The sequence below is a fragment of the Empidonax traillii genome, unplaced genomic scaffold (assembly GCF_003031625.1).
Source record: "Empidonax traillii isolate 1590-97213 ecotype Southwest subspecies unplaced genomic scaffold, ASM303162v1 scaffold220:size741200, whole genome shotgun sequence".
Classification (NCBI taxonomy): Eukaryota; Metazoa; Chordata; class Aves; order Passeriformes; family Tyrannidae; genus Empidonax; species Empidonax traillii.
Genome location: NW_020955413.1, coordinates 280,604 through 291,693, shown reverse-complemented (window position 1 = coordinate 291,693; position 11,090 = coordinate 280,604). Strand labels below are relative to the sequence as shown.

Genomic DNA, 11,090 nt, shown 5'->3' with positions numbered 1-11,090 from the left:
TGCACACACACACGCACAAACACGCACACACACACACACGCGCACACACACGCGCGCACACACACGCGCGCACACACACGCGCGCACACACACGCGCGCACACACACGCGCACACACACGCACACAACCCGCGTCTCCCCATACCCCTGCAACAAACTTCTCCAGGACCTTCGTCCCGGCTGCCTCACCTTCCCGTTGGTGGGTGGTTCCTGGATGTAGATATTGCTCATGGCGGTGAAAAGACCGTGGGGCCACTGAACCCCCGCCCGCGCCCGACCCTGGACTTCGCTGCTGCTCCAGGAACTCCTACCGCGCACAGCCGCCCGCCATTTTGGGCATCTCCACACAGCCCAGGGTAGGGGGGGCTGAGGCTGCACAACCCAGGAGGAGGGACGAGGAGGTTAGTCCCCGGCCGGAGTCTCTACGGGAGTCACTGAGAAAGGACGTCTTTGGGGAAAAAACCACGGGGTTCTCCACACACCTGCAGGCCCTCCTCAAGCCTGCCGCCCGAGGGACACGGAAGTCCCCGCCTTCCCTGTGAGTGGCACAGTCCGGGAGTGCGCCGTGCAAAGGCTTCCGGCGAGGAGAGGCATCAGTGCAGGCGCGGGCCGAGCGGCGGGATGGCCCTCCCGGGTAAGGAGCCGGGGGTGGGAAGGGGCAAGTCCAGCGGGATCGGAGCCGGGAGAGAGGGAACGGGGAACGGGCGGCGGGGTGATGGACAATTGCGCGGGCGGCGCGGGGGCTGCTCTGTGCGGTAGTGCGGAAGGGACGTGCGGAGGTGGCGGGGCGGGCAGGAGCAACGCAGCGTCCTCCCTGACCCTCCCACGGGGATTTGACTGATAACAGCCCTGCGTTCCCTGTTGGCAGGGTGTTCGTGCCATTGCTTCGTCCTCTCTTCTTGATCCTGAGAAAAAAAGAGAGTGTGGTTGGAGAACAGCTGACCAAAGCCTGAGCTACTTCTCTGGTGAAGAGAAGGCCTCAATAAACTTGCTCCCTTTCTAGAAGGGGTTCTTGAGAAAGACTTACGTTTGCATTCAGGGGTTTGCAAAGCTTTTATTTTTAACTTTGTGCTCCGCTGAACGAACTAAGTCCTTAGTGCTATGTTGGTGGTTAATTTTCTTGAGGATTAACGCATCGGAAGGAGAAGAAGTGACAAATTTTTATGTTTTCATTGGCTAAAATTTCATCTAGTCTAAATCCCAGCTTCTAACATTATTATTTAAACCCCAAAATAATAATAAAATTTTAGTCTTCAGAATTTGGTGGGAGTATTGGCTGACAATATTCTTGTCAACTGCTGGGTGTTTCTCTTGGAAATCTTGACCTACACCGGAGATTTTGTAGTGTGTGCGTGACTGTACTGACATCCTTTGGATGTTTCTTTGCCTACAGGTCAGCTCTGTAGTAGGTCTGAAGTTTACTAAGTATTTCGGAATGTTGAGACCAATTAGGTAGCTCAGGTGACTTTCTAGTCCCAAGGTGTAGTGAACAAGCAAATGCTGGTTTGAGTGTTTCTCTGGTGTGACATTTCAAGGTACAAGCATGCCTTTGGTTTTTGTTTTGGGACACTTTCATCCATGTGTCCTTGAAACAGGCAGTCATACAATAGGCACTTGAACACTGAGTTAATAGACCTTTAAGGGGATATGTAATACTAAAGTTTTGGGATCTGCAGAAAATCATGTGTTACAATGGAATGTATGTATTTTTATTGTTTGGCTTTCCAGTACTCTTCAGGGCACAGACCAGTGAGTCGTCCAAATTCCCAAGTTAGTTTTTTCAACCTGGGGTTTGAAGGTTTCTCTGTTATTTTGAGTAGAATGTTCTAAAAACAGTACTTATCTCAGTAAATCGTAGTTTAAATGCCTGGGGTTGAGGTACTCCCATTTCTGGTTCTCTAATTTCTGTAATAGATTTCTTATTATGTTTGATTATTTGTTTATTTAAATACATTAAATAGCTATTCAGAAGATGCTGTATAACTATTTAAGTCACTGAGGTTTAATTGGAAGACGGAAGGGTATCCTTTGCTTTTGGAAATTCAGTTGTGACATTCATTATGAATAGGGTCAGATGTTTAAAAATCATACTGATCTATTTGAAGGGAGACAAGTCTGGTGTTTCTCTTCTTCTGAATCACGTTCTGTCTGTTTAACTTAACTGTGGTCTTGTTATAAGTTACTTCTTCTCTTGAATTTTGAAGATGGCAAAAATACCTGCAGGACAAAGAAATATAGCAAGAGATTTTTATTGCAGCGCTGGGTACCCATTTCTAGCGCTGGGTGCACCTCTGAACCATACAGAGAGCACCCCGCTGTTTGAAAATCGTGCTTTTTGTACCCTTTGATATCAGCTGTTGAATATTCATTTATTGTCCGTTTGTTGCCTTAAAAGTAATTTCTCTGCTTTGGAAGTGGGTGTTACCTTCTGGCTGGTTGTAACATATCTCCCCTGGGCTCGTACAGGGGGGTCTTGCATCATCCCCACGTTGCAAGGCATGGAGGGTCTCTCTGGTGGTAGGTCCAGACAGGACCCTTCACCTTACAGCCTCCATGGTACGCCTATAAGTTAGTAAATATACAGAAATAGTTCTTTTGTTAGTACCCTCTGTTTATTTTAATTTGCTTGGAATAAAACTGGTTCCTCTACTTTTCACAATCTCACATGAGAAAATTTCGCACTTTTTATACTTTAAATTTGCATTATTCTGGTTCTTCTTCCTGCTTAGCAACTACAGACTTCTCGTACTCTCTTCACTTTATTACACATTTGCTTTCTTGCATCTCTTAATTCTTTGTATTTGGTGCCATGTTGTCTGGATTTGGAATCATTTAACAATTTGTTGACTTTTTTTTTTCTTCTATCTTTTCAGAACTGATTTTTTATTTGCTTTAGTTTTTAGTTGCCTTTTAAAGTCAATTCCTGTAATTAAAATATAAATCACTTCTGAGTTTCCAGTGAATGTTTGTCAATATCCATGCACGGCTAGAATTTATAAGTACACTTGTAGTGTGCAGTTACAGATTACTGGAATGTCAGGTAACTATTACTGTGCTCATACTGTAACTAAACAAATGCATAAGCTTTCAGAGAAGTGGAATAATTATTAAAATTAAAATGGAAAGGTCATAATAAATCAAATTAGGATTTGGCAGTACGTTATGTGAGTGGTTTATACTACACAGAAAAGTGACCTTAGAAATGCACTGTTTTGCCCTTCTTTAAGTTTTTTTAAGAGAAACATACTTTCATATGTACTTAATACTCTTGAGTGATCACTTTTATCTGTGTATTGACATTATCAAGCCAGATTTGAAAGAAAATTGAGGGTTCTGTTTAGCAAGACCTAATTGGTGAAATTTTCTCTTTCAGGCGGAAATAAGGATAACATCAGAGCAGGATGCAAGAAGTGTGGTTACCGTAAGTCAACAATAAACAATATGAATTTACAGTTCAACTTATGATGTTGGAACTGCCTTTTGAGGAGGGGCTTGGGGGAAATGAAAAAGAAGTATTCTCCCTTATTGTCCAGATATTTGTCAGTTTTAAATGCCACATTTTTAAAATTTATTTAATTTTCATTCTCTGGCTTCTCATGCCCATTGCTGCTTTTGAAAACTCTTGAGTTTCTCAGAAAAAAAATGATGCTAATACATTCCTATATACTACATTTGCAATTACAATTACTTGAGAAAGTTTCAATTGAAAACATCGTCTTTGATACGTACGGAGATTAGCATTTGTGCTTCTGAATCTCTCTGCCAACAGGCAGGCATTTCAGCTCAAATTAAGGTCAATCTATGTTACAAGAAAAAATTATTTAAAATCTGTATGATCTTTTAAACCAAGAAAACCTATTTCCTTGAGCATTGTGTATTTCAAGAAACAGTAACTTTTACTATTTACAAGTTGTGCTGTTAGCATTTAGCTCATGCTTTGCATTATACTCTCATGCAGGCATGTCTGTGGCTACTTTCCTGATTAATAGAGAGAAGTCTTAGTGAAGATTTTAATTTGTTAATCACTAACTCTTGTATTTAGAACAATGGAGGAGTGGACACAGTTTTGCAGTGAATTGTATTGAACTTTTAACGCAGTGATTTAAGTTGTTAGAGTTCTTTAATGAACGTTACATGGGGTGACAGGAAAAAGTCTTGTTTCGTTCTTCAACGTCAGACTTTGCAAGAAAACTTGTCACTGAATTGTTTTATGTATGTCTTCTTCAAAAGGACCATGGATATCAATATAGATTTAGTGCTCTACTTTTGCATGCAGCAAGTATCAGAAACTTCCTGGAAGAGAGAGAAACCTGTAGTCAAATCAAACAATCCCTGTTTGTGTTCCTGAAAGCTCTGTCTTCAAGATGTAGGTGTTTTGATATGAAGAACATGAGTTTATTTCAATTACTACTTGAACTCATGTGTTTCCCATACCGTATCTTCAATTGGTTTCAATTTCACTTTGTTATTCCATTAGGCTTATTCTGGAAAAGGTTTCTAACTGGTCATGATTATCAAGATGTAACTTAGAAAACTAAAAATACTAGTCAGGTAGTAGCTTAATCACTAGCAAGTACTGGTTTTTAAGGATTATAGCTCATAAGCAAATAGGATTCTATGATTTCACTAAAGGGAGTTAAAAAGAGCAGTATAACACTTGCTTTACTTTTTAAATATTTCACTTGATGTTTTTAGGTAGTTTCTTAGAAAGTATCCAAGACTTAAAAATAGAAAGTAAAAGTTGAATAAAATCTTTAACAGAAATAGGAGAGAGGTCATAAAACACTATTAAATGGAAGAGCATTGCACAACCTGTCAAAATTCTTGGAGATTTTTTCAAAGTATGCCCTCTCCTACCTCATTCACAGGTCGCAGCCTATCCTTTTTGCACTTCTCAAAACCAAATAATACAAAAATTGATGGTTTTTAGTTTCTGATATTTGTTGATAAACTGTAATCTTTCTTTATTTATATTTGTTTTGTCCAGCTGGTCATTTGACATTTGAATGTCGAAACTTCCTCCGAGTAGATCCTCAAAGAGATATTGTTTTAGATGTTAGCAGCACTAGCAGTGAAGACAGTGAGGAAGAAGAACTACAGAGATTGCAAGCCATGCGTGAAAAAAAGAGTAAGGTGGTTTTTTTTCTTTTCAGAATACATTGAATAATGGTCTTCTGAAGTATAGGAACTCTCATTTTATCCTTTTTGATAACTACCATTAGTTCTTTTAGTCTGTGATTTAATAGTAAGTCTTTTACTTCCTATGTTCAGATTTAGAGATTTGATACACCCACTTTTTTTATTATTATTAATTCCTGTCATAGGAAATTGCTAACGTACCCATTTGGAACATCTCAAAAGGACTCCTAAATGCAAAAGATTATCAGACTGTTACTAAGAACCTGCTTAGGAGAAAATGATACCAATGTTCTTAGTTAATCTTTTGATTATGGCATGTAGTTTAAACATCTTATAACTAATGACAAATATGACAATGTCTCTCTAGTTTCTAAATAGGATTTTGACTGAAACAGATAGTAAATTGGAATTCAAACATTCATATTTGGAGAATTACTCTTCCATGTTTGGAAGGTGTGAGCATCAACTGTCAGAGAGAGAATACATGGGCTATTTAGCAGGTACTTGAGTTCATTTGAATTTGGACTCCAAAGAAGTAGTTCCCCGAAGTAAGAAGGGGAGGTTACTCCACCATAGCATGTTTTAAGGAATGAATGAATGTTCTTTTTATCTGCCAAAACATCATGTTTTGTTCTGTTGCTCTCTCATTCCAGACTTGACATTTAGTTCTTACTGAAGATGCTATTTAGGGAGGAGAAGGGATAGACAGAGCCTTGTAGTTTGCTGTGCGCTTCAGAAGAAATGGATAGTCTGCTTGACAAGACTGCTGAATTGATACTGCAGTGGTCCTTTCTTGGGACAAGTCTCTTTGGAAAAACTAGTTCCCACTTATTATGTATTTCTGAATGTAAGGGTTGGGGGTTTTTTGGCCCTAACTGATTAAGGATGGATACCTGCAGGGAAAACAGCTGCTTACTTCAGATCTTCTAATATCCATAGTTATTATATTTTCTCAAACTGTGGCTGCTAAGGAGACATGTATCTTTTAACTGTTAATAATCCAGTTAGATTGTTGCCATTTTCAAGTGGCCTCATCTTCTCAAGATTTTTGCCCTATTTTCTTCAAGAAATGTTCACTCATTCTTGTTCATGCTTTTTAATTGCTCCAAAGATGATTTGCTTTTTTAATTCATATTCTTTCAAATTTTACTCCAGAACATGCAGACCAGTAATTTGTATTTGTGGTAGCAAAGGAATTACTGCACTAGCATGCCCACTTTGTAGAAAGTATGATAGGAATAAGATGAAATACTCAAAATTGACTGTTTTAAGGATAAATTATAAAGCCAGCTGACATTGTATTTATTTAGTGGATTTGCATTTTCGAGAATTAAAAAATACTTTTTGAACTGGTATAGAAAAATCTAAGATCAGAAATTTCATCCAGTGTGATAAAAATATTTTTTTTAAGTGAAATGTGAAGTTAATATGCAATACTGTACAGCATTGGGGCAGGAAACAAACACCAAATGAGAGGTGATGTTTCTGTCAATCTTTGTAAATGGTACTTGGACAATTAACTCAAATTTATCTTAGTTATAGCAATGCTATTTGTGAAGTGTGAAAGGAAGGTGTGTGAATGTAACTCAGGTTACATTCCTGAATATCTTAAGGGAGTATCCTTTTTTTTTGTATGTTCTAGTTAAATGGCCTTCAGACTTAGGCAATAATATGATAAGATCAAGACTGTTAAAATACAGAAAAACAGATATGAAAACCTGAAGCTGATGTCAACATATAGGAAAAGACAACTTTTTGCTAGGTTTTACAGGCCTTTCTTCATTCTTAGTGCTTAGATCAAAGTCATTAGAATGTAAGCTGTATATAAAAATCCTGCCATTCTGCAAAATGTTTCTGAAATTGCTATACTAGACCAGAATATGGAGGAAGGAAAAGAAAACCTTTTCACTGGAATTTTGTGATAATTTTACATTGCTATTGAAGCAGTGTAAATGCTGATCTTTTAATGCTGATCTTAATTCAACAAGTGCTTTTTAAAATGTAACTTTTTACCCATAGATTTAAATGAGGAGGAAGAAAAAAAGAAACAAAAAAGAAAACACAAAGAGAAGACAAAATTAAAAAGACCAAGGAAAAGGTAACTCATATCACACAGCTGTTTTCATTTCAAAACACAACTTCAGAAATATTTCTGATATTTGGGTTGCTTCTCAGAAGATACTGCCTCTTTTCATGCAGCTTGATTTGCAAGTACATCTTTGGTTTGAAAAGCTTCCTCTTTTCCAGTGAGAACTTGTTTGTTCTTGGATTAATGGTAAAGTCATGGACTTTCAGCTGTGTAGTTAGAATCGTGGAAGTCTTGAAAGCTCTAGCAAGCTGGAGGTCTGCAGATCGGAGAAAGCAATGTTCCCTCTGACTGGAGAAGATTTCCTCTGCTTCAGAGACCCTAAGATTCTTTGCATGCACACATTCAAGTGTAGAAACACATGCAGGCACACTCATGCTCTGAGTAACATGTAATTATCAAAAGGAAAAGCTTCTGTTGGTTTACTTGATATGTGTTGAGTTTTAGTGCACCTGTTAGTGTAGAAGCCTAAAAAAAGTGTTATTCCAGTTTCAGAGGAAAATGTCATAATGCCTCAATTTATTATGAATCTGAGTTCTGGATTGATGACTGATTGGCTTGTCTTTTAAATGAAACTAATGGTTAATCATTAGGACTGTTGATAAGACAATATCCCAGGAACTGCCCTCAGAGCTATAAAATGTGTAATGTATTTGGAGATCACAGTAACATATTTTTCAGAACTACAGAAATAAAGAAACAGGATTTAATATTGGCTGTATTGACATTTTTCTCCTTATTTATTTACATCATGTAGCTCTAACTTCCACTTTTGAAGACAGTATTTACACTTACAAAAAAGAATAGAAAGGAGTCAGTTTGGCTCTCAGTTTTCATGCAAGTAACTAATAGTTAATTATGTAAACAATAGCACAAAACTGCCCTTCTGAGTATTCACGATTATTTCATAACTATTATTGTTATCGTAATTCTTTTATGTGTGTAATCACTCATCATTGCTGGTTAGAGACCAATACTACCAGCTGCAAGAGCATCCAAATTTGTCATACCTAGTTTCTCTTAGATTTTTGCATTGGAGGAATACATTAAGATTTTTCTGAAGGCATTACTCTCACATTGTTATTGATCATGTAGTATTTTAAAAGCCAGAAGCTCTATCTTGCTGTCATACTTCATTTTCTGTTGATCTGTACTTCTCGTCTTTTTCTTCTTGATGACTGAAAAACCATACAACTTGCCTATTCCATAGGTTTTTAATCCGTGTTATAAACATATAAAAGTCCTATTAAGAAAGTCATCATTCAAGTTGAACATGCAGACTGAGATATCATAAGCTTTCCAGTGGATGCTACTATGCAAATTCTACACCAAATTTGATTTGTAACATATAAATAATGACATTAAAAAAAAATATTGTGGCATTTTCCTTCTTTAATTACACATTGATCTGTATTATTTTTTTCACTAGATCTTCCTCATCAAGTTCAGATGAAGAGGATGGGCCAAAGTCCAAAAAACAAAAATCACACAAAAAAGAAAGGGAGAAGGGGAAAAAGCATAAATTTAAGAAAGGAAAGCATCATAAAAAGGAGAAAAAGAAGAGACGAAAGGAGAAAAGTTCATCTTCTGACAGTTCAGACAGTTCAAGTAGTGACTAAGGTGCTGGTCTATTTTTGTGTTCACTTCTGCACAGAAGGTGATTTTCCTGTCAAATTTATTTATGCTTTGCAGTGCTGTTTTAAAAGGGGACATATATATATTTTTTTGAGAAATCTATTTGTACACATCAGTGCTTCAGATTATTAGATGGACCATTTAGGAAAAAAATTTCAAGTTTATTAGTACTAAACCATGTAAAGTTAACTAGTTCTTCACTCTTACTGTGATTAAGTGTATTTGTAATCCCTTACAGTAGGATATGCTAAACTTCAGTTTGCAAGCTTATGTGTAGAAAGATATAGACTTAAATATGCCTAATGTCAGAGTGGTTAAATCAAATCTGGAAATTCAGATTTTCTATTATCCTTTAAATAAATGTATGTTTTACTGCTTACATTTTCTGCTTACATCCATGAATCAGTAAGTGCAAATATGAAACAGGTCCTGAGAAGGGAGGAATGTGCAATGAGGAGCTAAAAAAGATGGAGCCTTCAAAATTATCTTCAAAAATTGATCTAGTCTTAGACTGTGAAATACATGTACACATTCTTTTTGCAAGATCACTGTAAGCAAGCTGAAAACAAAAAGAAGCAAACAAAAGCTGTTAGTTTTTCAAAGTCCTTTCTGCATGGGTTTTGTTCTTTCACAGTTATGGCCATTTCATCTTTGACATATAGACCACCACACACACACAGACACACACAGACACACATCTCAAAACAAGACATCTAATATTAAAACTTCAGCTGTTTCTTCATTCGTATCAATTCTAATTAGCTTCAGTTCACATGAATCGCACTTTCAAGGGTAAACCTGATGTAACTGCTGCTGTTGTACAGGCCCAAGACATTGATTGTATGTCTGCTACTCAACAAGCACCAAAGTTCTTACAGTATGAAGGTGATGCCAGTACAAACAAGAAGTGCCGTTCCCTGTCAGCTATCTTTCGAGCAATAAAGAACTCCGCAACAGGCTATTTGAGTTCATTTAAATGTCAGCACAGTACTTAAGATGTAACTTACAGTTTTCTGTGTAAGCTGAGAAAGTATACTGTGAACAGAAATTATTACTCCTTTTTTATCTGTATTGTATATAAGTAAGTATTCATGAGGCTTTAATCTAGTTTGTAACATATCCTTGCAGAATTTTGACCATCAGAGAATTTCAACAAAGAGTGAAGTTGAGTTGTAAGAAACACATCGTATATGGTACTAGTTGTCCAGGAGAAGATTTAGGCTGGAAATTGGCAGAAACTTTCTTTACATCAAAGAACTGCAATCTTAGAAGGGCAAGAAATAAAAACTTCTGAAAGAAGGAGCTTAGTACATGTAATGGCTTAAGTGAAGATATGCTTGCATGAGGCAGCAGCAGATTACAAATAAAAACAGGCGCTCTTTTGGACACCAGAATTCGCATTATCACTGGTGGTTAAATACATTTAAAAAGAAAGGAAAAAAATATAAATATCACACCAGGAAAATTTACAGATGATACAAAATAAGGTGAAGACTCTTAGTAGTACTGAGGAGAAGACTGACAGCTCAAAGCCGGACAAGTTCAGACAGGAAAATGGAAAATGTCTAAGACTGGCCATACGAGGCTAGATCTGAACAGCAGATTATGCATATGCTGGGAACAACCTAAGTTGAAAAAAAAACCCAAACCACATTAGAGGGTCCACCACCAACTAAGGAGTAAAGGTATACCTGTTATTTGAGATATGACTCAGGCAACTTTTGTGAAACTACCACACAAAAATAGAATCTTAGGGAAAATAATTTTAGATTTGAGATAAATTATTCAGCTGTAGAACAATTTAAAGTCAGTGTTACAACCCTTGCGACACCATGATCCATAGAAAATATTTCCTTCTCACCTGAATTTAGCCAAGCTCAGATTTTTTGAAGCAGAAAAGGAAGGTTCTCCTGGTAAAGGATAAACTTTGCTGCCTGTCAGTCAGTGCCTTCAAGGTCCTAGAACTACTTTCCAAAATAATGCTACAAATCTCTTTGCTGAAGTAACTCAGAACTAAGCGTGAGCAGAAATAGATGTTTCCTTAGCTTCTGCTGCTTGTTCCATGAAGCAACAATGGATACGATACCTCTTATATAATAAGGAATCTCAACTTTACACGGACAAAAGACCAATTTGCATTTAATGCATCACTGTACAATTATTGCTGGGATGGAAATGGAATAGAAGTTGTCTCTTATTTTTTTTCTGTTTTCTGATGGAGATTTTCTATG

At 37.3% G+C, this 11,090-nt stretch overlaps 2 protein-coding genes across 3 annotated transcripts in view; one reads left to right on the top strand and one right to left on the bottom strand.

Moving 5' to 3' along the window:
• CWC27 (CWC27 spliceosome associated protein homolog) overlaps window positions 1-459 on the bottom strand; it is a 95,541-nt gene extending 95,082 nt beyond the window's left edge. The window contains exon 1 of one of the 2 annotated variants that reach the window (XM_027887728.1): window positions 189-459. In XM_027887728.1, coding sequence (XP_027743529.1) covers window positions 189-230 — 42 coding nt within the window. In that variant the 5' untranslated portion in view covers window positions 231-459. The remainder of the gene's footprint in view (window positions 1-188) is intronic. The other variant, XM_027887727.1, reaches the window with a different exon arrangement.
• Window positions 460-532: 73 nt separating this feature from the next.
• On the top strand, window positions 533-9,232 carry SREK1IP1 (SREK1 interacting protein 1). Its single transcript, XM_027887732.1, has 5 exons — window positions 533-633; window positions 3,373-3,420; window positions 4,987-5,127; window positions 7,158-7,236; window positions 8,654-9,232. The coding sequence occupies exons 1-5, from the start codon at window positions 621-623 to the stop codon at window positions 8,841-8,843; spliced, it is 471 nt and encodes a 156-aa protein (XP_027743533.1). The 5' UTR covers window positions 533-620; the 3' UTR covers window positions 8,844-9,232.
• The last annotated feature ends 1,858 nt before the right edge of the window (window positions 9,233-11,090 follow it).

What these genes read in the sequence shown, in the direction of transcription:
- SREK1IP1 (XM_027887732.1), top strand. An exon ending in ATGCAAGAAGTGTGGTTACC is followed by an intron (nt 3,421 to 4,986) that starts GTAAGTCAACAA and finishes TGTTTTGTCCAG; the next exon opens with CTGGTCATTTGACATTTGAA. An exon ending in TTAAAAAGACCAAGGAAAAG is followed by an intron (nt 7,237 to 8,653) that starts GTAACTCATATC and finishes TTTTTTCACTAG; the next exon opens with ATCTTCCTCATCAAGTTCAG.